Here is a 27,643-nt window from a genome sequence, read left to right as displayed (position 1 = left end):
TGTGGACACTGGACAGTTCAGAAACCTGCCTACCAGACTGACATCATTATTGCGGAATCCAAGATAGAAACTGCAGGCTTTCAGTTCCTGGATAGTTGCTATAAGCATGCTATAATAGAAGCCATTGTTCTCACCTTAATAAAATAAAATAAAATAAAATAAAATAAAATAAAATAAAATACATTCTGAACTATCCACAGCCCTCCTCTGAGACACAGAGTGAATAGACAAAATGGTACCATATTATAATGAGCATTGGTGAGGACCAATAAGGTTGCAAATGGGTGAAGTTCCCCTCTAAATGAACGCTCAGGTTTTTACAGTGTAACCTTGATGTTAATCTTAAATGGGGATGGACTGAAGGCAGATAATAAAACTTTTATTACCAGAGACGGTGCTTTAAGCACTGAATATTGCCCCATGCGTGAAGGGGCATATTCAGTGCTTAAAAGAGAATTCCGGATTAGCCGTTTTATTACGTTAATCTGATGTTATGATATCCCAGAACGATCAGTAAAAAAAAAAATCATCTCGAGTCCACCGCAGCTCCGGTGAAAAAAACAATTTTTTTGTATCGCTCCACAATTCCTTTTCTTTTGTTCACATCTGTCTTTCATATTGGTGGACATGTCTCCACAGAGTTTTGGCTCGTAAAAAGGCGAACGGCCGCTAGATGCCACCCCCCGGCTCATAGCTGCCGTGCACTAAATGGTTTTATTTTGGCCTCTACGACTGGTTAATGGATGGAATAACATCAGATTACGGTAAGAAAAGCACTAGTCCAGAATTCTCCTTTAAAGCATCACCTTTGGTGGTCAGCAGGGATTAATTGGAACCATCCAGGTTTTGGGGGCAGAATGTCCTCCACACACCGACGGACACACTATCGATAGGGAGGATTAGGAGGAGGAAGAGATGAACAGGAAGGAGAGAGTGAAGAGGAGCAGATGGCGATAACAGATATAATAAGCACTTAGAGGAGGAGAGGGAAAGTTAGAAGAAGACAATGACAATTTTGATTCCTTTATTGTCCCTGCAGGTGCAACAACATTTGAGTGTGCAACTCCCAGTCCGTGCATCACAAGAAATATACGCAGGAATAATTTGAGAAGAGAAAGGCCATATGAGAACTTGCCTTGTTTGGTACAGTACCTGTGCCAAATTATAGCCCTGATTCATCAGAGTTTTTTGGATCAATAACAAGTTCTAATTAAAGTTTGAATTTCCAATGTATAAATGTAGCAGTTGTTTGGCATTAAAAGAATGTTCTATTAATTATATAAGCAACACAAAATAATGGATTACTGTAGAGTGTAGAAACATAGTCAACATTTTAATTAGTGAGTGTGTGTGTGTGTGTGTGTGTGTGTGTGTGTGTGTGTGTGTGTGTGTGTGTGTGTGTGTGTGTCCGTGCGTGCGTGCGTGCGTGCGTGCGTGCGTGCGTGCGTGCGTGCGTGCATGTGTGTCCATGTGTGCGTGTGTGCGTGCGTGCGTGTGTGTGTGTTGGGGTGACGTGCCTGTTGGGGGGTTGGGGGGGGGGGGGGGGTTTAAGACTAAGAGACTTGGCTATTTATTGGTTGAAAAAAGTTTGACAACCCCAATTATAGAGAACCCCAAAAAGTACAAATATATAAGTTGAAAAACAAAAGGGAATATGCTACAATCTCAGTAGAGGCAATGGCATTGAACCACAAATAGAAATATAATTATAATAGATAATCATCGCCATTAAGTTTAGATGTGTCATGCTGATGTGTCAGAGGACTGGGAACAGAGATAAACACATACACTTTGAGATTTTAATTTCCTTTTTCATCATCAGACGCTTGACTCGTTTCTTAGTTGTTGTCAAGTGATATGCATAGCTGAGTGTGCACTGTACAATCTTTAAGCAACCAATTGTTTCATTTTTACACTCACTGAGTGAAATTAACATTATGGATTGCCATTTTCACTTGAAAGCCTCTAGTGGTAATTTGAAAATAACGTGTGTCCAGGTGAAAAAAAGAAGTGCCCTCCTTTAAATGCATTGGAAAAATCACACCCGTGTGAACTGAGCGGTGGTTTACCCACCAACCCTGTACTGTACTGTACATATTCTGTGTTCTATATCTATGAATTCTATGTGTTCTAGATCTATGAATTCTGTCTCCCCCCCCCCCCCCCAGGCTAGTCTCAACAGCACCCTCTTGCCCCCCCCCCCCCTCCCCCTTCCCCCCTGTGTGTGTGTGTGTGTGTGTGTGTGTGTGTGTGTGTGTGTGTGTGTGTGTGTGTGTGTGTGTGTGTGTGTGTGTGCGTGTGTGTGTGTGTGTGTGTGTGTGTGTGTGCCTGGCCTGGCCTGGCCTGAAAACAGCGCCCCTCCCTTAACATGTGTGGTTATAAAAGGTACTGTAGGCTACATACAGACAGACAGACAGACAGACAGACAGACAGACAGACAGACAGACAGACACGGACGGAGACAGACATACCCACACACACGGCCACGTATAGGAGCGTTGTGACCACCGCTCAAAAATCGTGAATGAGAAATGGATGGATCCACAAAATGAACATACTTTGTTGGTCCCCATGCCCTTCATTCATTGGTTTAGAACAGAGGTTCTCAACCTTTTCAGGCCCCGATCCCCCAAAATAATCATATTTTAACTGAAGACCCCCCCACCCTGACGAGCACTAAGAGTTGAGGCATTACATTTTGTATAACACTGTTCTTTTGTGAAAATAGCAGATCTACATGCTCACACGCGAGGCGTTGTGAGCATGTAGATCAGCTATTTTCACAATTTCTGCCTCTAATATTTGACAATTTGGCCAATGTTTAATTTGTCACTTTATAGGTATTAAAAAGTCCTTAAATTGTCACTTTAGAAATGTGCAGATAACCTCTATATACTCAAACGTTGTTGGTTTGTTTACTGTTGAGTGAGAAAACAACATTAAGTTAATCATCTGGGGACCCCGCAAAATCCTTTGGCCCACAGGTTGAGAATCACTGGTTTAGAACCTCTACAGTGTGTATAGATTTTGTCCCTCAGACCATATTCCTTTCCTCAATATTGAATTTTTAAAATGTAACTTTACTCCGCTTCACTTCATGAATACGAGATGGTGGAAAAATATGAATTATTGCTACAACTGTAACTTCACGTGGAGAAGGCCGTATCATCAAAGATGACTACTATACTGAATTTCTTAAAACAGCATTGCTGAGCTTATGGCCTGATAGCTCTATATGTAAATATTTTATGAGCGCAATGTGATGGGACAGACAGCAGTGGCAGTCATGTTTGTTTTCACACAGTGAGCGTTTGCTTGTGTGCATGAGGAGGACATACTGTAACTACATGACTGGTCACGCACGCACACATGCACGCGCGCGCACACACACACACACACACACACACACACACACACACACACACACACACACACACACAGTGTGACTGTGTGACTCTTAGCCATATTGTACAGTACCCTCCACACACCTGTGTCATTAAGTAGCCATGCAAATCTGATGCATAATGCAAGTGCTGGTCATGGCCAATCGGCTATTCAAACCCTGCTAGACGCATGCTGCTCATTTTTACCAATAGCTGAAATATTGTAAGCACTCTGAATGCTAAAATGACACTAAAGTGTCAGCATTGTAACACTCGTTGGAAACGGCATAAAGTGTGGCCTTTACAGAAGACCGGGTGGGTACTTAATGAAGTTCACCTGGCTGCACTAAGCATAGCATGGGGTTAGAGTCAAGGCATGGGGCCACCAATGTATGGTATGAGTCATCCCATCAGGTGTCTGTGTTGCCATGTCAACAGGACAGGAGAGGGGAGGATGGTAAAAGAGGAGAGAACAGTATAGGAGGAGAGTGGAGCAGAAAGAGCAGGTGTGCTGGATGAGGGGGGGGGGGGGTGTACTCTTAGCTTTTAGTCTTTAAAGTGGAGAGTAAGAGGAGAGGTGACGGAATGTGACAAAGACTATCAACTGGATTTGACGCATTTTGACGCATTCACCCTGCATGAGTACAGTAAGAGCTTTAGCAGGAGTTCATCCATGCATGCCGCATCTCCTGTACCCTGCACTGATAACTGAAGTATGACAACACTGTTATACACACTAAGGTGTGGAGTGTTATAAATGAAGACACAGAGTTAGAAACGTCCAACTTGGCGTCTCAATTTTAGGCATGTCATCATAGGTGTCGTCAAAACTCTACACGCTCACAGTGCGTCGCATCACAAATTGTGATTTGTGAGCTTATTATCTAGATCTGCTATTTTCACTATTTTCAGTATGACAAATGATAATAGGACTCAGAGGTAAATCCAACCACTCCACATTTGTACTGCAGGCTTTTTCTAAACAATGCCTTGGGAGAATGCAGCAATGCGGTGCGAGTGCAGTGCACATGCAGTAGAAAAGTTGACACTTGACAGCTGGATTAGTATTGTTGGAAGGGGGGGGGGGGGGGGGGGGTGAAACAGTGAGAATGAAAGTGAAAGGACCACTGACTGAAGTGCTGATGTTTCACATTGTAGTGCAGATGCTGATGGAGGATTTATGTCTTGTTTGTTTACTTGCTGCCAATTAACAAAGAGGCATGAGGCGCACAAATTATGCACACAGAGACAGAAACATGTTGCCCTGTACCTACATGCTTGCACACTCACACATACCGTATATAAACGTATACATTACATTATCACACACACACACACACACGCACACGCACACGCACACGCACACACACACACACACACACACACACACACAGTCACACACACACACACACACACACACACACGCACACGCACACGCACACGCACACGCACACGCACACACACACACACACACACACACACACACACACACACACACACACACACACACACACACACACATACTTGACTTTCCTTGTCCTAATTAGAATTAATGAAACCAGAGCTATGGTGAGGTAAATGTATTGATCATGCAGTTATGGGTCTTTAAATTGGCCCGGCGGTCAGTTCGTTTACTGGATTTAGAGCAAGGGTCTTCAACAGGGGGTCCGGGACCCCTAGGGGGTCCTCAGAGTTACTATAGGGGGTCCTCCAAATCATAGAAACTTTTTTCTCCTTTTTTATATTAACCACTTGAACCCTAGTGTCCTTAGTCTGAGAACCTTGGCCAAAAATAACTGATCTACAAGCTCACAACGCCTCGCAGAAGAGGTTTGGTGTAGAGGGGAAAAAGAGCAGACTAAGCACATAGTGAAAGGTCAACTTTATTAAGTATTGACAGTTCAAGTGGTTAAATATCTGAAAACACAAATTGACATGAATCCAAAATATATTTATGATTGTGCTGCCAAACAATGAAACTATGGAATATATGATCAGGTTGTGGGGGTCCCTGCTTCATCTCTCTCTCTCAACTAAGGGGTCCTTGGCCTGAAAACGTTGAAGACCCTTGATTTAGAGGATAAAACAGCGAAAGTAAATTCAACAGACAGATGGCCTGTAGTGGACACTCTCAGTTAGAGAGGTCATCAAACACTCACTCAGCCACCTAATGAGTTCATCGTTCCATCTCCATGCCTCAATCAATTGGACATGAGCAAAGTCCAGCACTGGGATTGGATAACACTGTACATTTTCCCTGTTGGTTATTTGGCTTGGTTGAACTGAGTTGTGACATTCACATTACATGCAGATGATTAAAAAAGGTTTCTATGGCAGTTTTCAGTTGAGTAGACGTGAAGTACTGTTGAAAGATGGCCCTTTTGGAAGTTAAATGGTGTGTTTTGATGTAGTTGTATGAATGGAGTGGCAGAATGTAACACTAAGGCTTTCCTTGTAATCATCAGTGCATGGGATTGACTATGAGTATACTGTAGCTCAGTAGTTATGGAAACATATCCTGATGAACACTGTGTGCGTTTGTGCGTGTGTGCGTGCGTGCGTGTGTGTGTGTGCATGCGTGTGTGTAAAGAAGGAGAGAGAGAGGGATAAAGAGAGAGAAAGAGAGAGATGGGAATGATTGTATGTCTCTCTTGTCCCTGGTCTCTGTAAAGTATAGACTCGTTCACTGCCTACTGAAGTTTTAATGATAAACTGACAGATAGAGAGCACCACTGCCTGGCATATAGTATGCTGTCCAATAAGCGTGCGTGTGTGCGTGTGTGTGTGTGTGTGCGTGTGCGCGCGCGTGTGCGTGTGTGTGTGTGTGTGTGTGTGTGTGTGTGTGTGTGTGTGTGTGTGTGTGTGTGTGCGTGTGTGTGTGTGTGCATATTCTATGTCAAAGCCACAGTGTTCTTGCTGCTGGGGTCTGCTGGGGAAACTGGACAACAGGGCCAATTCTGCTAAATAGACACAATGGATCTTGGGATCAATATAAGTACAGTAGTAAAATGATGCACTATGCCCCAGGCTATTTCACCTAGTATTTGAACAAAGGTGATTCAATTAATGAGCCATAAAACTTAACTAACAAGTGTTTGGAAGTTGGTTTTGTGTTGTATTTGTATATGTAAATGTATAGCCGTCTCTCCCTGGCTATGGTTCAGACAATCAGCTAGGCAGGCAATCAAATCGGGATTAAACAAGATTATGTTCACTAAGCGTGAGCTTGAATCCTTTTTAACGCCCACCACAGTTCCACTTTCCTCAATTTTGCCATAACAACCCATCCTAAAACCTAACCTCCTGAATAATTGGTTAAGTGATCAGTTGCCAATGAGGCAATCTGTTTGCTAATGCTTCTTGGCAGGGCGCACGCACGCACACACGCACACACACACACACACACACACATGCACACACACTTGTCGCTTCGTTAAATTAAATTGTTTATTTCCCTACACCCACTTCTCCATCCTTCCACACTCCATTAGAGAATATCCTATGTCTTTTAATCTTAAAACATGGTTATTAGATAACCAATCCTGCAACCGCTCGTAATCTTTTGCACAAATTATTTTAGTATTCTTTATGTAATGATATTTATTAATAACAGACGGTGACCTACACTTTGCACTATTAGTTGTTTTGTATTCTGTTTTTTACCGTGCCTTACGTTCAGTGGAATCTGTTTTATTATTGTATGTCAGGGGGTGAATTGTTTTTTATTTGGAATGCATCGTTCATAAAAATATATTGTCCCTCTCAAATCCACAATGTAAAGTAAAGTCTATATCCTCTCTCTGGCAAATGACATGCCTATGCATCGTTCATAAAAATATATTGTCCCTCTCAAATCCACAATGTAAAGTAAAGTCTATATCCTCTCTCTGTTACTGCATGGGCCAGTGTTGTGGTGCAATTAGTACACACTAACGGTTGCGTCTGTGCCCAGGCCAGGCATGTCATTTGCCAGAGAGAGGATATAGACTTTACTTTACATTGTGGATTTGAGAGGGACAATATATTTTTATGAACGATGCATAGGCATGTCATTTGCCAGAGAGGGTTACAGTCTGCCATTCCATGGCATCTCAAAGTGGGGTCCAGGGACCCCCAGGGGTCCTTGGGGTGGTCCCAAGAAAAAGTAGTTAATAAAGCATTGCAATGATTTTTGACCACTTACAGGTACAGTATATCCCTTTATACATTGGCCATTCAAAAATAACAAATCTAAAGAGTATTTTTTAACTCATTTGTAAAATAAAAGATAAATAGATGAATAATTTCATCATTTTTATTTTTTTACACAAATCATATCTTCTGGGGGTCCCTAGCCCAAACTATTTTCAGATGGGGGTCTTTTCTCAGCCGGGGTCTCGCACCCCCCTTCACACCTCGACAACAAAGAAACGAGCTTATATGCTTCAATGCATCAATAGACCTGTATAGTAGGTGTTGAGCGACGTTTGCGACCCCCAAACATTGAATCACCATTGCACCACTGGTTAAGATGCACTCAGAGCCTGCCTGGACACCAGACATTACACTATGACAATACATTTCTTGATAGTGGCAGGCTGGACCATTCTTTTGTATTTATTTTTTATCCCACGATTTTTGTAAACCATTTTTTCACCCGTTGTCAATTATCTAATGTAATCCTGGCAATTCCTCTGCCAACCTCGGGAGAGCAACGGACTGGCCTCCTTCTATGCATGAGGAGTCCAAACCGCTTCTTTTCACCTGACAATGGGGAGTTTCCCCGGTTGGACGTAGCATGGTGAAGTAACGTGTTATTCAAACCAGTTCCTTTCCCCTCCATCAGGCGCCCCGGCTGGCCAGGGGGAGGCAGTATAGAGACCAGGATTACTGCATGTTTTTAGTGAGGGTACCTACCATAGGGGACACAGGGAGAACATGCAAACTCCACACAGAAAGACCCTTACACTAACCCCACCTAGGGTATGGGCACTGATGACGCGGAGGAGAGAACACACCCCCCGCGCCCACAGCGTCACCAGCAGGAATTGAACCCAGGACCTTCTAGCTGTGAAGCGACAGCACTACCGACTGCGCCACGTGCCCCCAGGCTGGTTCCATTACGAACTGAGACCTGTTTTACATGTCCTTCCCCATCTGTATCCTCAGCTTTCTGCCTCTAAAGCAAAGCAATAATAATGTGATATTTATTAGCTATAATAAAAGGATAATAATCTTGGTACAAAATGGAATCCTTCAGTATCACTGTGGTAAGATAGTAAAGTAGATAATTTTCTTTTTACGGTTGGTTTCCAATTAGGTCAACGGTGAAAATAAAGCAATAATACTAAACAATTAAGCCATAATAACTGCACAATATGTTGGTATCATTGTGGTAATGGAGGCAGCAATAGCTGAATGTGTAGAGTCAGATTTTAATTATTCACACCCACACCACAGCAAAGAATGAAAGGGGCATAACTGCTATTTTAGAAAGAAAATCAGGGATACTGTGTCTCTGACCAATATCCCTGTTCAATTGCAGAAGAGCTTCAGGTCAATAACTCAATAACTGAACAGAAATAAACACTGTACAATATTATCCTGTGTAGTGTTGTCCCAGATTAAATGTTCAAAAGTGCTGCGATTATAGTGAACATGCCAACACACCAACAACAATTGTTTGTGTTTTACTTTTAATGGAATAATTGCTGCAGCAATTTTACCGGTTTCATTAACCTGTGTGTTCTGGGAATATCATAATAGGCCCGATGACAAATTTTATACGGCCCACGGCTTCATTCCTAAATTGCACTATAAACAGCAGTACCGTCAAAGAAGAATATTTTATAGTATAATTTCAGGATTCCTTGTTCCCTGTTGTCTCATACTGAAGGGGTCAAAGAAAGGATATTTTGTTGCATTTGTTTAACTTGCACGTCTGGTTACATTTGGTAATGTGAGTTATTTGTGTTTTGTTCAGAGCCTGTTCAATAACACCTGTGTGAACAAAGCAGGTTGCAAACGTTCATAATGATACACGATGCATGGTTCTGCCTTCTGCCTAGAGTATACGTCCTTTAAACAGAGAGAGGAGGTGAGAGGAGAGAGGAGAGAAAATGACTGGTGAGGCAGAGTGGCAATGTGTGTGTGTGTGTGTGTGTGTGTGTGTGTGTGTGTGTGTGTGTGTGTGTGTGTGTGCATGCAGCACAGTACTTCCTCTCAATCATGCTAACTATCAATATGATGATGACAGAGATGACCAGCTGTTGTTTTCTTACCAGCCCCACACATCTGTATTCAGCACACACACTGTCCAACTTATGCCCCTGTCAGTGGGGAATACCGAAATGCACTACATAGTATAAGTATCTTTGTCTGCATCATAACGAAGAAGGACCAGCTCGATATACTAGAATTCTCTGCCCAATTTGGATTGAATTAACTTTTAACTTTATTTCAGGTTATTAAATCATTCTAACTCTTCAAGTGATCTTGACAGTGTCGAATGGTTGGGCCTTCGGTGCGTAAAAAGCACTGAAATGAAAAAGTAAAAATCAAACAAAAATGTTATTTTAATTGTTGCCTCTGTTCTGTAATACAGTCCCTGATAGAAGCTGCATTGTGGGAAGTGTAGTTTGGTGTAGCATACATACAGTATATCGGTAATCGGTTACTCACCCAGTCCCAAGCAAGACACTCTAAGGCCCGACTTCCCAAGGTTCCTGTAAGAACACAGAGAATGAAGCTGATAAGACACAAGGTACGTCTACAGTTAATAAAGCACAGAGCACACACACACATTAGGTGACGCAAAAGAGAGAACATGTGTGCAAAAACATATGGAAACTGTACACACAATTACGCGCAGTATTGCATCCAACCACTTCCCTCGCCACACACACGTACTCATACACAACACCAATGCACAGCAACCTTCCCCCACACCACCTGCTAATAACTCTACAGGGTGACATATCAAATAAACTTCACACCGCCACTAGTCCAAACTCAGTCACAACAGGGTATAAGACATGCTGACAGCTAGCCAGTATGATGCCAAAGGAATTATTATTCAGCTGAATAACAAGCGGATCTGTTATTTATTTCTACGACTGAGGTTGTATCAAGCCCTGCTACGGATAGCCGTTTGACAGCTTGACAGCGTCCCCTGATTTCTCTGCTTCCGAAAAGCCATTTTCCATTTTCTCATCGCTCTTGATGGGTAATGTGGCACTGGTTCCCTCAGAGCCAAGTAAGTGTGTGTGTGTGTGTGTGTGTGTGTGTGGTGTGTGGTGTGTGGTGTGTGGTGTGTGGTGTGTGGGTGTGTGTGTGTGTGTGTGTGTGTGTGTGTGTGTGTGTGTGTGTGTGTGTGTGTGTGTGTGTGTGTGTGTGTGTGTGTGTGAGAGCGTGCATGCTTGTTTGCGTAGCCAAAGAATAAAGACAATAAGTGTGAATAAAATGGTCCAATGCACTTTTATGTTCCACTTAAAAGGGCAGGATGAAATAAACAACAATATATCATTGACAGTAAGAGGGAGCCAGAGAGAGAGTGAGGGAGAGAAAGATGGCAAGTAAAAAAGTCCACAAGAGTGAAATACCAAACTAGAAGAAGTGCTCTTCCGAGCACAGGTCTCCGCCAGGTCAGGTATGTTAATGTGGCCTACTGGTGGCGTTATAATAAGCCAATGTGAAAAGGTTGCCATGTCTTCTTCTGCCTGTAACGGCAATCGGAGACTAGATTCATGATTTGAGGCATTTTGTTCCAAAAACATGTTTTGCAAAAGTCGACCAGCTTGTGGTGCTATAACAGGCCATTGTGAAAAGGGTGGCATTTGTTCCTCGACCTAGTGGGAATGTGCATGCAACATTTCACGTAAATCGCATGGTGCGAAACTTTGGAAGCCAATGTTAGTCAATTAGGGTGGATCGGGCAGAAATATCAGGTAGATCTGTCTTGATCACATGACTATAGAGATAATGTGTACTGATCTGCGTATTTTTTGGATAAAATCTGAAAGAGTAATATAAAAAGATCTGTTTTACATAAGTAGGCCTCCTGGTGGTGCTATAAAAGGCTGATGTGGAAAATGCAGGACAAAGGATTTTCCTTGGCCTCTAGGGAGTGTGCATACAAAGTTTTACACTGATCAGTGGAGTTATAGGTAAAAACTCGAATTTGCCTGTTATAGTGCCATCGTGAGGCTGATTTGAAAATGTTGAAGTGGCATTTCTTCCTCAGCCTAGTGGGAATGTGCATGCACAATTTCACGAAAAGTGTACGCTGTGTTTGTGATTTGTGGCATTTTGTTCAAAATGGACCAATCCTGCAAACTTTGGAGGCCAATCTTAGCCAATAAGGATGGAATATGGATCATTGGACAGATCCATGTCGATCACATGACTGAAGAGACACTGTCTACCGATTTGAATGATTTTTGGACCAAATCTTCAGGAGTACTGTCCAAAAATGTGTTTTGCAAAAATCGGCCTCATGGTGGCGCTGGAACAGGCCCATTTGATTAAAATGGGCAAGTGGGGCAGAGGTTCTGAATTGGCATCTAGGGAGTGTGTGTGCACAGTTTGGCAGCGACCAGGGCAACGGTGGCGGAGATTAGCTGGTAACAGATGGACGGACGCACAGACGGACGAAAGGACAGCGTGCAAAAAATAGTCTCCCCATGCCTTTCGGCCTGGAGGAGACAAAGATAGAAGAGAGCAAGAGAGAGAGCGAGAGCGAGAGACAAGGTTAACTTAAGGTGATACTGCAAGTACTATGTGTGCTAGTGTGTTTGCTCCATCTCACCTTACAACATGATGTAACCATCACAATGGCACTGAAGAGTTGCAAGTTACAGCATGGTCCTCTGTTGCCAGAAGCACTTACACTAGCCAACCTGGGTCAAATCATTGTGCCATTTTTGGATGTGGAGAACCTGAATTCACTCATTCACTCAATTCACTCATATCAAGCACTGCTTCTAGTTCATTGTATATTTTTACAACCTCACATCAAAGTGGCAGTACTGACTGGTGGTTCCTGGCGTGACTCTGCCTATCTCTTTGATTGGTTCACAAATTGCTTTGTTTTGAATGTGTCCCTGGTTTTAAAATGCTGAATTTAATGGTATACCTATAAACAGTACTGTATGGTGCCTGTATTCTTTTGTATGATCGCTACCAATAAAGCATGACCATTCCACAATATCCTTCTAAAGGCAAATCAGCAAAGACACTTGAACCTTTTTGGGGTGGCAAAACAGGCTACGTCTATTTATAAAAGATTGGATGGATAAACCTAACCATAGAAATAAAGATTGCTAAAAAAAACTTGAGAGATTCCATCTCAACTAAGCAAAAGTTTAGTTTAGTTGTTTAGTTTATTTGATCATCTCACATACATTTATACAAGTCATATATCCACAAAAGCAATGTAATTATCTTAGGGTTATTATTATTGTGATAAATCAGATGGTGTTGTTGGTGTCCCAAGTTCAACCAGAATAGAGATCTGGTGCTGTAGTTACTACAAAGTCTTGTCCACACTGGGCCCCGCCCCACACACACACACATACAGACACACACAGAGTACAATGCACAAATACTGTGCTTTCATGCACTTTTAACTAGATTATTTCAGAGTTTTGAACAGGTGCGAGACTAAAAGCACCACTACAATTCATCAGCTTGTAGGGAGCTTAAAGTAGCACAGCATTTTACAGCTTGTTACCCTGCTTGCACTGTTCCGCTCACGGCTCACAGTGGAACCTTATTTATAACGCCTTCTTCAATTTGAATCCTAGAAATGTGAATGGTAGAAAAATCAAGCTCAGTCAGTGTTATCTGTAAAGTTTCCTGTACCGCTGTTAGTTCATGAAGTTTAACTCAGGGCCAGTGTCCACAAGGCCAGTGGACCGCAAGGCCAGTGGTCCGGGGCAACATTGTAGGAGTATTTTGAAATCAATTGTTTGACCGGCAGCCAATGAAGGTCTGCTGTGATGTGGTATCTAGAGCAGGTAGGCTACTGGCAAGCAAACGGCCAGCTGAGTTCTGAACATATTGGAGTTTATCAAGGACTTTAGTGGCAATGCCATGAAGGGTGCTGTAGCAGTAGTCGAGCCAGGCTGTTAAGAATTCAATTTGTTCCAGTGTGAATGATTAGCTCTCTAAATTGTCTGAGTAATCAAGTGTGTCCTGAATCAAAACAAGCCGCAATTTGCAACCTGGAAAATACACTGCAGAAAAGGAAATGCCTTCAAACACGGAAACTAATTCGATGCATTTAAAGTGCAGGCAATCACTGCTATTGTGTGTGTTCACTAGCAGATGGTGGTCAGATCTTTATTCAGCTATAGTGTATAGAGCCACGTGTAGATGAAACATCTGAAGACAGACTTCACGATCCAAACACGTTCATATAAATGACATGCCTGGTCTCCATATGTCATTTATCTCCCTGTCTTGGCACACACGCACGCACGCACGCGAACGCACACGCGCACACACACGCACACGCACACAGATAAATAATTGAATAGGCTTTCACTGCGGTTGCAACTGATATGGTCAGCTCTCTATATTGATTTAACGGTATCTCACACAGGTGTCAGCAATAAGTCAACCTTTAGCCCACTTCTCAAAAGCCCTTCACACCTCCATTACTACATTATTATGTAACTGCTCTATGCTTCAAGATTCCATAAAACAATTAGAGTTAAAAACCTTACTTAACAGAGAACATGTACTACAGTCTGACCTGAAATGAAATATCATTCTCCACTAAAGAGCGCGTGCACATGCTGAAAGTGTGCTTCTGCCACTCTTCCAAGGAATTCAAATACAGAATGTACAAATCACTGCAATACAAACTGAAAGAATTAGAATGTTAATTATAACAATGTGTAACATATAAAGATTCTAATGATATCTGCCAATGTAGAACGAAAATATAGTGGGTCAACACTGTTGGTGACAGTCACAGCAAGAAGTCTAGAGCTTAAACCACAGGCCTTTCACTGGGGAGTTTGCACGCCATTCACGTGGCCGTGGGTTTCCCCCATGTTCTCTGGTTACCTCTCCCCATCTAAACTGGACATGCATGATAGGGACATGTGTCTTGTTCAAGGGCACTACTGTAGCTTTAGAGCTGGAGCTGGTCTCCCTTGGGTGATGATCGGTGGCTGCCCACTGCTCCCCCAATAGTTAGAAGGAGTCAGATGCAGGAGGAAAGATTTCCAAATGGGGATCAATAAATGTATATGCCTTCACTGTAACACATAAAATAAATAATAATTACATGTTGAACCTTTTGATTAGGTCTTGTCATTTCATTCACTCCAACTGTTCCCTCACACATCAACGAGACCAAGGAACATAAAAAAAAACCTTTAGAACCTTAGCCTGCCAACTTGGTATGCAATGTTTAGGATTTAGCACACGCCGACCAAAAGAGCTGAGTCAGATTAGATACCATGATGCTTTAGTTGTTCCACATGCTGCCTCGGCCATGAATGATGATGACACAGGTGCGCTCTATTTCAATGCTAAAAAGGTTCAGACATGAGTAGAGCAGATCGCACAAGTAGATCATCTGAACAAGCAAAAAACAATCCATAAATAGCCCTTTTGTTAATAGTTCACTTTAAGCTACCCCTGAATATGAATAGGGAATGTCTTGTTTTCCTTTCTGACAGAGTCAATCTGTTGCAGGTATCAGGAAGGTTGCAAACGTTTTAAAACAGTTGAATTGGAACTTCCTGTTGGATCTGATTGAGGTTTTCCATTGTATAAGAGCAACAACTACGACCTACACAAGATTTGGGCTAGCAACATTTGGGTTAAAACATTTTAGTTAAAACTGTGGGCTCGCAACTCTCTGCTTAACCTTCTGAAGTGTAATGCTTTGCCTCTGGCATAATGTACGCTTGGCATACAGTATGATGAATGCACCGTTCCTTTCAATTTCAAACTCACTCTATACAGTAAACGATGCATATTATGCACCCTGCAAACTAACGCGTGCACGCACACACACGCACACACACAGATGACATTATGGACAGAATAAAAGGATAAAATAAGATTCTCAAATCAGCTTGGCTTTTATATTGCTAAGCCGACGCATTATGGATGGATAGATGTTCATCTTGCCAAGATGGAGTGAGAAATCAATGTATGCATTCATAGAGAACCATTCCTTCTTGATTTGATCCTATACAGATACAGACACTCTCGCTCTCTCTTTACTGTACACTGTTCATTTTTATTCTCATCATACTTCTCCGTAACTTTGCAAATATTCTTATACTGCTGTGCTGCATCCGGGCGACTGATTTCCCCCCTTGGGATAATAAAGGTATCTATCTATCTATCTATCTATCTATCTATCTATCTATCTATCTATCTATCTATCTATCTATCACAAGAGTGTAACAATGGAACCAACTGTACGGCTATAGAGCTAAATGAACATAGAGGATTTTACTCTAACTACAATTTACAATTACAATCTACAATTTAGTCATTTAGCAGATGTGCGTTGTGCGCTTGTAGATCTGCTATCTGCTCGTTTTGGGTCCCGGCAAAACTTTGGGGTCTCGACCTGAAAGGTTTGTCTGGCCCTTTATTGCACATATGGAGTTAACAGCCAGCAGTAATTGGGCAGTAAGCAGCAGTGGGTTGGTGCACTCAATGAGGTGATGAGCAGACTTGAGTCAGCAAATTGTCTTCTGCTTGTGTCTTCTGTATGTAAACTGCTAAATTTGCTAATGACCACAAGAATGGCCAGTGGGAAGCCATGTGATTTGACCAGCTGAAGCAGAGTGTTTGTGTGTGTGTGTGTGTGTGTGTGTGTGTGTGCGTGCGTGCGTGCGTGCGTGCGTGCGTGCGTGAGTTCGAGAAAGGACTGACAAATTGCAACAGAGACCACCAATAGTGGTAGATAGAAGAATGGAAATTATTTGTGAGACAGAGAGAGAGAGAGCGAGAGAGAGAGAGAGAGAGAGGCAGTTGAACTGAGACTCACACAATATGTCCAATATGGGCATTCCAAGAAGCTATAGGCTTAATATTGATGACATCAGGGATCTCCATATATGGGCATACAAGGGACAAGGACGGAATGTGATGTCACAATGTGATGTCACACGATGTGATGTCACAACAGGTCAGCACAGACACTGAGGCGTTGCGGACAGGATACGGACAAGATGTGACGGTTTTTATAGTTAACTGCGACCTACGGTCGCAATAATAACAATTTGGTCTGCACTCCTTTGCGGTATTTGTCATTGTCACTGTAGATTTGAAATGTGGGTTCTTCGTTTAACCGTTCCTAAGTATGTACTGGGCGCTACAGGGGCAGTAGCTCGGGGAGCAGTTTGTTCAGGGACACTTTGACACACAGACTCTCTGTTTCCCCAGACAGACGGCCTCTCTACCAACTCTGCACCTACCTACGTAGAAGCTATAATTGGCAAACACTTGATGATGAAAAGAGCAGTTGAATTTGCAATTCTGTCTTCAATGTCTCTTTGTCTATCTGTGCTGGTTATTATGTTGTTAAATTACATAAGAATTACTACAAATGCAAAATGTAACAAAATGGTCACTTTAACAAGATATTATAATTATATTCTCCACACTTGTATTCTCCCCATCTTGACAAAATGGTATATTCCCAGGTTCCACAGGTCAGCTGCACAGGTGCAATGCATTATTGTTAATTGTGGCACGTTTACTAACATGCCAAGTTTAGTGGCACTTGAACAACTGTTCCAGGCTGCCATATCTATCCAGCCCTAAGAAAACCGTAGAAACGGGGGAAAAAATAAAATGTACTTCAAATAAATGTATCATGCCTGTTGCTAAGGTATGGCAACATGACTGGTGACTTCGCGCGCGTGCAAGACACCAGTCATGCTTTTTAGCCTTAGCTTTTTCTGAACTGACGCCACTGGTATAGAAGCTATAATTGGCAAACACTTGATGATGAAAACAGCAGTTGAATTTGCAATTCTGTCTTTCTTCATCATACATGTCTCATGGAAGTGTAGCCAAACCTTCCCTCTTAAACTAAAAATCCCTCTCTGTATCTCACATGCCTCTTTACCGCTCGATCCTTTAAGTTGTCTGCTTTCCACTACAAAACTACCCAGAGACATCATTGCTACTTCAATCACCAAAACCCCAAACTACACACTTTTTTTTTCTTTTCTTTTTTTTCTGTCTCAGTGGGGGGAATAAATGTGAGGAGCCATGCTCCATTTCTGTTCCTGTAACTGGAGTGTTCATTCAAGATTTAAGATGAATAACAAGAGTAAAATTCTTTGGTTTTACTTCATCAGTATTGTAGCAACAATAGAACAATAGTCTTGGGGAAGTAGCAATTTTGTAGCCTGTTGCCAGTGGACTTGATAGAGTGTAGATGTGAGCCAGAGACCTATATTAGCTGTAATCTGACAGACTGTGTGTGCACCCGGACAATGAATTGACAGGACTTGAGCTGACAGAGAAATGTATTTTGTTTCTTAATTCAATGATGAAACAAGTTCAAACGTGCAGACATTACTGGTGTGATAAGTGAGTGTTAAAGCGTTATATTCATGATCTGAGCAAACTGATGTCACTTCAGTGGCGCTAATGACTTGACTGTTGAGGAATCATGGTTCATAATTGTCATTCCCTTCATTTCATGGACAGATAATGTAATGGAGAAAGAGAGAAAATAAGAGAATATAAGAGAGTGGTTCCGCTCATAAGAACGATCATTGTTACATTAGTAAAAATGTAAATAAAATACTTTCATTAAAAGTTCAAAAGCACACAAACGTTTGCACTGACTTTGTTCAAGTGGAGATTTGTGTGAGCGAGTATATGTTTCTAATGACTGATTAATGACAAATTATGACTAATGATTTAATCAGAAATGAAAAATATGGTTGTCCTGCTGAATCTGCAGTAGATCTGCCAAATGAGACAGGGAGAAAACAGCCATCTGTCAACATGATCATCACAGACTGACTGGCAGATGGAAAGATTTTTAAAAGCCAGCCAGCCAGACAGACAGGCAGGCAGGCAGGCAGGCAAGTGGAACTACAAAGACGGGGCAGGCTCTGTGAAAGAAAGAAGATTGTTTGGGTCTCAAGGGGTGGTACTGTCTGACAAATAGAAAGTTTAAGAGTTTGTCAGGCACTCAACAAAATATTTCTGAACAAAGGTGCTCTGGCATTGTTGGCCATCCTCGTGTGAAATTGAATTTCGACTGAGAATGAGAGAGGGGGAGCAGAGACAGAGACAGAGACAGAGAATAAATATATGGAAAAGAAAGCCCCCCTGCCTTTTAAACGAATTCATTGCCATGTAAGCTGATGCATTTTTAATGCAAATGCATAATGGTGCTTGGATTGGCAATGTAATGAAATACATTGGCAATAATAGCAAGCTTATTTGAGACAGAGAACAGGAGGAGAGAGAGAGGGGGGGGGGGGTTACTAAGGGTAATATATTGAAATGAGCTCAGACCCCCCCCACACCTCCCTGTCACCTGTATTTCACGTGTTCCACCTCAATTACTGTCATACGCACGCACGTCGCACGCACAAACCCATGCACGCACGCACGCACCCAGAGTATATATTTAAGGCAACGTAGGTTCAGGAGTAGAGGCCACCCTCTGTTCATCTCAGCCACTCCCCCTCGCTATCACCTTATCACAATCACCTGCCCTCTCTCAGCAAACAGCCAATCCCCATCGCAAATCACAACACTATAAATACACCTGCGAGCCTTCACTTGTTCTCACTCCATTCGTAGTCGAACAGTCCCCTCCATCCACCCCAGCTCCTCCTGTTTTCTCTACTTCTCCAGGAACCCAGAGGGGGCAGTGTCGGAGCAGAGACGACCCCCACCCTGAGTCTCACCCTACCTGGGTTCCTCATCATTCCTAGCCTGGTTCCAGCCCATAGACCCCACCCTCTCTCAGGCTACATCGTTCCCTCATCCACCCATCCATTCATAATTATTGTTCAATAAAATCGGTTAAACTTGAGCAGAGGTGTGGTTTCTTACTAGTGAAATATACTGTACAATCAATTCTCTAATTCCTCTTTATGATGTTCTCTTCATCTATGCTTTCTATCTAGCCTTTTCTAATAGGTTGTGTCGGATAGTCTATCATCAGGCTGTCTATCACTAGAGTGTCTGTCAATGGACTCTATCTCATGGTTCTTAGTTTTAAGTTCCCTCTCCTCTCCTTTTCTCATCTTCTGCTCTCCTTCCATATTCTCTCTTATCTTCTTCATCATAGAGCTGTATCACGCATTATGAGGGACCCATCACAGGGACAGCAGATAAACGGTCAATGGGCTGCCATTCTATAGCGCCTTTATCCCAAGCACTTTACAATGTGCATTACAGTGAGCCGTTCTTATGAACATTCATTCACATAGCGATGGCGGAGGCAACCATGCAAGGCATCAACAGCCGTTTGAGGTTCAGTGTCTTGCACAAGGACACGAGGTTGTGAGGAGAGGAGCGAACAGTGGACCAAACCGGTTCCCAGAGGGCCACTCTACCCCCTGAGCCACTGATGTGCCTACTTTAAATACATATATTATGCATCTGCATTACAGTATGCGTGCGTGCGTGCGTGCGTGCGTGCGTGCGTGCGTGCGTGCGTGCGTGCGTGCGTGCGTGCGTGCGTGCGTGCGCGCGTGTGTGTGCGTGTGCGTGTGTGCGTGTGTGTGTGTTTGGTCATGCTCTTGAGGTAGTGCTACTGGCAGTGATCTGATGGTATACAGTATATGACCAAACAGGCACTCGTGTTATCGTGTTTTATGAGGTAGAACGCTCGTCGCTTAACAACGGCCACTGGTGTTGCCATGGTGGAAACCAAGACGGATGGACAGAAATAGAACATAATGTGTACCTGGCCTGACGTTCTGCTGTGTGCATCTGGAGCAGATCACTGCTGATCACATATAATGTCCTTTACAGTAGGCCTACATTTAGATATCGCCGGGTAGAAACCATTATCTCCATATTCTTTTTGTGGATTCTTTCCCCCCATAACACCCTACTGCCTACTTGATCATACCGCAATACAAAAAGGATCAAAAGCTTCGTGCCACATTCCGAGCTTGTAGATCTGCTACTTTTGACACTCTTGAATTTGAATCCTGAAAATAACAGTTTTGGACATATGAGGTTTCCACCCGACAGAGACGATATGATGGCTGATATTCTTATCCAAAATAACTAGATCAGAGGACTTCAACAGGGCGTCTGGGACCCCTAGGGGGTACTCAGAGTTACTACACGGGGGCCCCCAAAACATCCAAATGTTTTATTTTAATAACTTGAACCCTAGTGTCCATATTCCTAGAAAATACACTGATGATTGTGCTGTCAAACGTTGAAACTACATGGAATCTATGAAAAGGTTGTGGGGGTCCCTGCTTCCTTTCTCTCTCAACTAAGGGGTCCATGGCCTGAAAACGTTGAAGACCCCCTCCTAGATCAACACGATTAGAAACATGGCGTGTATGCTTCAGTCTTGATTCCCCACGAAACACACGGGTATAGACATTTAAATAGAATAAATAACATAGCTCCACAGAGCACGGTTTGTTAACCACATAGCAAGACCCTTGAAGTGTCTGTGTTGGGTTTTCTGATCTCTGCCCTGGGGCTTTAAGAATCTGCATTTCTAAAGACATTTCTAGGTGTGTTTGGGTGCACACACACACACACACACACACACACACACACATCACTCACACACGCACACACACACGCTCTTTCTCTCTGTCCCTTCAGGGGGAAGGGGGTTAAGAGAACGGGTGGGCGTTTAAATGCACATGAGCACTTGAGTATCACCAGCATGCACTCATGCAGTGGTTTGAGTACAGCAGAACATAGAGGTTAAGCTAAAGTACACATACTACGGTATACACAGACAAAAGCAGGGGTGGATGTGCTTGAGGGCATACATGCTGTACACTCATGCACAGGATGCACAAATTGCACATACACAAAAACTGTCCCTCTACGTCCAAGTGTTCGCTCCACAAGTCCCTCCGGTGGCCCGGAGCAAGCTTGTGGGTGAGCAAATGTGACGTTTGGAGCCCCATTCAACCTGCCAACATCGCTGCACTGATCTCTGGTTTTCTAAACTGGCCTGCCTTTCAACAACAGAGTTCCTGTTCTCAAGGCAGGTATCTTATATTACATTTGTAAACTGCAGCCAGCGGTATTTAGATGTCACCACACGACCAAATGCAGCACTCCAATTGGCAAGATTGATCACGTGGCACACGTGCCGACGTCCTCACGTCACACCAGCGCCATACGTGCTGACATAGAGTCAACACCAGGACGACCCCAAACGACACAAATGCGCAGACGCGAGTGAGAGAGAGAGAGAGAGAGAGAGAGAGAGAGAGAGAGAGAGAGAGAGAGAGAGAGAGAGAGAGAGAGAGAGAGAGACACACACACACACACACACACAGTGAGCGAGTAGTGAGAGCGAGTCAGTGAGAGCGAGCGAGCGAGTAAGAGAGAGAGAGAGTGATAGAGAGAGATAGAGAGCGAGAGAGAGAGAGATGCTTACAGTCCCTGTGGGTCTTAACCGAAAGTGAAACTTTACAACGGCATGGAGAAAGGCAGCGAGCGAGCAAGAGAGAGAGAGTGATAGAGAGAGATAGAGAGCGAGAGAGAGAGAGAGAGAGATGCTTACGGCATGGAGAAAGGCTGCAGAACCGAAAGTGCAACTTTACAACGGCATGGAGAAAGGCAGCAGAACTGTCCTCAATTATTCATTATTTTCCTTTCCTCACCTACACCAACATAATTTTCCTCACCTACACCAACAAGGGAGTAAGAGACGTGTTTCAGCTCAAACAGCCTTCATCTGCTTTGTTCAAGATGCAACCATGGAATAATTATAACTTTAATTGAAAAATATTTTCAAATGTGAGGCGCGATTTCTAGATATGAGCGGCCGCGAATTTCTAATACCATACATTCAGGTGTTTACCTTTAAGAACCCCCACAGCACAACCCTCTCTTGCTCTCTCCTCTCTCTATCACTCTCAGTGCATGCCCGTGTCCCCCATCTTTTCAATAGTGGCTATGTTTACTATGCTTCCTATGCAATTTAATTTCAGATAAACAAAGCTGGTATCCATCCTCCCTCTAGTCTATAATATCATCATATATGCGATAGCTTGGAGAACAAACAAATACATCCATATCCCTTCGGTTGCTGCAGACTGAGGTCTGTGGGGATTTTAAACAATGACAAACACACTGGCTGAATCGTTAGGCTTTTGTTGGTTGAACCATTCAGGGATCAACCTGAAATCATCTGAAAGAATCCCATTGTGTGTGCTGTGTGTGTGTGTGCTATGTGTGTGTGCTGTGTGTGTGTGCGTGCGTGCGTGCGTGCGTGCGTGCGTGCGTGCGTGCATTCGTGCGTGCGTGCGTGCGTGCGTGCGTGCGTAGAGTTGATTGTTCATTGTTTACGGATCCCATTAGGCTACACCGTAATGGAGACAGTTCTCTCAAGGGTCCAGGCAAAAAACATTACAACAAAATAAAATAAAATGAAAGTGTGTAGCAATGGCTCTCAAATGGAAATGTATTTTTTATGTTCACAGCTTAAACTAAACTGAGGAGAAACACGAAGGCATGGTGCCGACAGCTGATTTGCTTGAATGTTTTTTTTGTGGGGAGCAATGCCATTCAATCTCTGTCTGACTGTGCAAATAAGTTGAAACTGGAACTGATTGAACATGCTGAACCCGCAAGATATGGAATTTGGGGCCATTACAGAAGTACGCACTACTAGTATATATAAATTGCATTCGGTAATGGAAAAATAAGACTTTTGTGGAATAATAGAATTTCTCTGGTACGGTTCTGTAAAACAATTATGGCAGAATCTCAAGGAAAGCAAGGTCATTCATTCCCCTCAACACAGTAAAGTTACTGTACCAGCTGGTTAATATTGCAGGATACTGCACCAAGCATCCTTGATCAATTTATATAACCCCTGTGTGCTCCGTAAAATGCTGCTTCGGCACATTTAGGCTCTGTTTGGCATTCTGCGGTTGATCAGAATCAATGTGTTTCTTTAGTGTGGGTGAAGAAAGAAAGCAATGCTTCCGTTTCATTTCCCAAACTGGAAATTGGTGCTCAGAGCCAAAGCACAACAAAGACAAAACAAGTAGCTTAGAACTCTCTAGATCCTTTTAACACACACCCACGTTTGATGACACAGATACAAAAGTGTAGACACACACACACACACACACACACACACACACACACACACACACACACACACACACACACACACACACACACACACACACACACACACACACACACACACACACACACACACACACACACACACACACACACACACACACACACTCTCTCTCTACTGGTCCATTGGCTTGTTAGTCCGGTGTTAGATACTGTAGTTCAGAGTTACAGAAAGAATCAGACAGGGACAGACAGAGACAAACAGGGAGGGAGGGTCAAATAAGGGGAATGCAAAGATGTGGATTATCCCTGCAAAGCGCACACACACACACACACACACACACACACACACACACACACACACACACACACACACACACACACACACACACACACACACACACACACACAAGTGCCTGATGTCCTAAAGTGAACCGAGTCTTCTTCCCCAGAGGAGGAAGAATGCAGTGGGTTGATCATGTGTACATCAAAGACCATCACCACACCCCTTCTCTTTCTAAAATCGCCTACCTCCCCCACCTCATATTACTATCGTCCACTAGCTACAGTTAAGTACAGTCTTTCTCTTTGGTTCATGAAAGTCCATGATGCATAGCAGTTACATGGAGTAATCACCAAGCATAAAGTGTTAGCCTCAAAGTAAATGCACACAGGCATTCAGACAAAGATCTGTGAAAATCCAGCAACTGTAACACCAATGTTAAAATGAATCCATCCTTTGTTAAGTTATACTACTGTCTAGTACTGTATATCAACTGGATATAAGCAGCCTCATCTGACTTTTACTATAAACTTCAAAGGCTTTGACGAAAGAAAGCATCACTAATAACTGAAAACCTAAAAAGACACATGGCTTGTGATCCCTGTTATGAGCACAGACGGCATGACACATCAGCACCATGGAGAGCTCCTTAAGCAGTAGTGCTGCTGCATAATAAAAACTAATTTGGGTGCAAAATGCCACAGAACATTAAATAAACCCACATTTCAGATGGGTATTCTTTAAATTACCTCTGGCACAGCCCCAGTGAATGCTGCTGGAGTCAAATGGCAGTGTGACTACAAAGGTAACAAAAAAAACTAAACTTTGTTACATTGTATTGTCAATGCCTTGTACATATAGATTGGTTTGTGTTTATATTGTCAAAAAGTGCAAAAGAATGTCCATTTGTAAATCTCTGTCAAAAGGATAAATCACAAGAAAGCCCAAACGCAAAATCCTGAGTGTTGATTAAACTTGGCTCACAAAACAGCAAGACCAACAAGGTTGTGATATAAAAACACCAGGTACAATAAAAGTTCTCTGTAAAAGCACAGTGTAGCTCCCTTTTGAAGAATGCATTTTAGTATCACCTGAGTGGGCTGAGCGAAGTTTCGAGCACACTGCTTTTTCAGACTGAAAAAAAAAAACACTACCATAAACAGACACAGAGTGCTAACACTTGGAGACGTGGGTTCAGAATGTTTTACCGACTAGTGCAGTGAGGCATACACTCCTGGGTGCTCCCAGCCATGTTAGTGTTGTCTTCGCCAACACTCCAGATGCTGTTTCTGTTGACATCCATCAAGGAGAGTGTTTTATCCTTGAAGTCAGTTGTGTGTTTGACTCTGGCTTTATCCTGAGAGGTGTTTGAAATATCAGACACTACTTAATGTACAAACATCATCAATCCTGGGTATAAGTGTGGACTCTCTGTACTAATATTTGGAAGCCAGGAGCCTTGGATTTACAGTAAATACACTGTGAGTGGTCAGAGTGTTGCTGGCCAGCCGAGCTGCTAGCTCAGTGGTTCCCAATATTTTCTGGATCACCCACTTGAAAAGCCTGAGAGCATTCACCGCCCAACCATCTGACCACTTAACATGGGAGCCAATAAGTGTGTTGGTTTGGCTCGAATCAACGGAACCAAAGAAGTGCACTTTAAGTCCATATTTATCGGTATCACAGTGATTTTCAAGTCATAAGTTGTTTTTTCAAGATAAAAGAAAATACCATGCCTTTTTTTTTACAAAATGACCCTCACGACCCACAGGTTGGGAATCGCTTCTAGCCAAACACTACTCTGTTTCAGCTGTGAAAGGTGCCTGTCTACCTTAAAAAGTGTAATCCCGGAATTGTGCGGAATTGACAAGTTATTCAGAAAGCAAACAGAGTTTAGGATGAACTCAAGGATACTGTAGATAGAGATGTGCTAGCTTGGAGACATGAATTTATGGCTGACACACAATATTTTCTCATCCTAAAACTTTCCGTCTTTCACTCCCTCTCTTTCATACATACAGTACACGCACGCACACACGCACGTAATCACACATCTCTAAGGATCCTACTGTATTGATGTAGATACACATGCATTCATAAAGCACATTCACACACAGACACACTAACATGTCATGAGTCGCATAACTTGTGAGTAAGTGGCAGCAGGGGCAGGAGGTGCAGTGTGAACACAGACAGATTGAGAGTGTACAGATCGGCTGACTTCATTCTTCTCTCTCACAGTAAGACAAGTAAAGTGTCTCGCTACAGTATACCATTCAACACTTTCATCATCGCTTGTGGTGGACTCTGCCAGAATGATGTTTAAAACAATATATTTATAGGTATAGTGCTTGGAGTGGACTTCCTTTGACCCCTTAATACTACCACCACCACACATATACTTTGTCAGACAAAAACGTTGAAAATAGCTAATCGACAAGCTCACAACACGTTGCAATTTGTTTTGAGCGTGTTGATTGGCTATTTTTGCTATGTAGATTTTATTTGGAAAATGTACAAGATTTTCAAAAAGTTTCACGTATAATTATGACATACCCAAACTAGGGACGCCAGGTTTAGAAATGTGCTTGGTAGTTAAGAAATACAAAGACTTTGAAGCAGTTGAAATATGAAGAGAGAGATGAAGAGAGATGAAGAGAGATGAAGAGAGAGGCGTAAGGAGAGATGTAGAGAGAAATAAAGAGAGAGAGATGAAGAGAGGGTAGTGTAAGGCCAGCAGAATTGAAACAGAACTCAGCAGAATTTTCTGTCAGGACTCCAAAAACCTTTTCTAATCCTGCTGATGCCTCCAAATTGTTTGGGTGGCGATCTGTTCTTAATGTCCGGGCTGTTATGGGGAACACAAGCCTCATTTGGTACGTACACTGTGTTCTGGGCCAAAGCACCGTGCCACAGCGCTGACGCTGCCCAGAGATGACAGTCTAGAGCCCAAACAATGCCAGGCTGTTGGGTCTGATGTCGATCCCCATTAAACTTCCGTATATGAAACGAACATTTAACTTTAATTAAACAAACAAGTAAATACTGTATAAAATAGACAGATAAAACTGAACTTCATTTTATTTAACCAATTCAACCCTAGTCAAACATAAGAACACTGGTGATCTACAAGTTCACAGTGCACCACGAAGTGACACACTGTGAGCTTGCAGATCTACAATATTTGAAAGAATTCAATAGATTTTGAAAATGTCACCTATAATGCCCCACAATAGGGACGATAGGTTGAAAGTCTTTCGGTATGTCTGTAGGTTTTACATACATTTACCAAGAACTTTTCCATTTCTTTAAAAAGCAACGGTGTTGGATGTACAATCCAAGATTTCCACCCGACAGCGACGATATGCAAGTAAGCACCTCTGTAGAACATTGTGTATATTAGTAGAGACAACTATCCTATTCCTATGGCGAGAGCTCACCAGGAAGCTGGGTGTTTGAACAGCCTGTCCTAGCTAATCTGCATTAGTCATTAATCTGCCCATTAAACCATAATTAATGTAAAATGCACCTGCACGTGAGCACATACATTATACTGTATAAACGCATACTTACACACACTTACACATACCTATGTATTAGTAATGAGGTTGTAATGATTGTCATAAAGTCCTTATCAAATATGAATTAGCTCGAAACGTTTCTCCTTGATTGCAAACATCTGCTCTCGCTACATGATTATATCCAGTGTCTCACACATGCTTAAACA

The 27,643-nt window shown here is 42.7% G+C and overlaps 1 protein-coding gene across 1 annotated transcript in view; it reads right to left on the bottom strand.

Moving 5' to 3' along the window:
- kcnab1a (potassium voltage-gated channel subfamily A regulatory beta subunit 1a) overlaps nucleotides 1-27,643 on the bottom strand; it is a 150,995-nt gene that overhangs the window by 30,255 nt on the left and 93,097 nt on the right. The window contains 1 exon segment of the mRNA XM_080732217.1: nucleotides 10,044-10,087. Coding sequence (XP_080588343.1) covers nucleotides 10,044-10,087 — 44 coding nt within the window.

The sequence above is a fragment of the Nannobrachium achirus genome (genome assembly GCF_963921795.1).
Source record: "Nannobrachium achirus genome assembly, chromosome: 8".
NCBI classification, from domain to species: domain Eukaryota; kingdom Metazoa; phylum Chordata; class Actinopteri; order Myctophiformes; family Myctophidae; genus Nannobrachium; species Nannobrachium achirus.
Note: the sequence above shows the minus strand (reverse complement) of the source record. Positions and strands in the feature narration are given on the sequence as shown.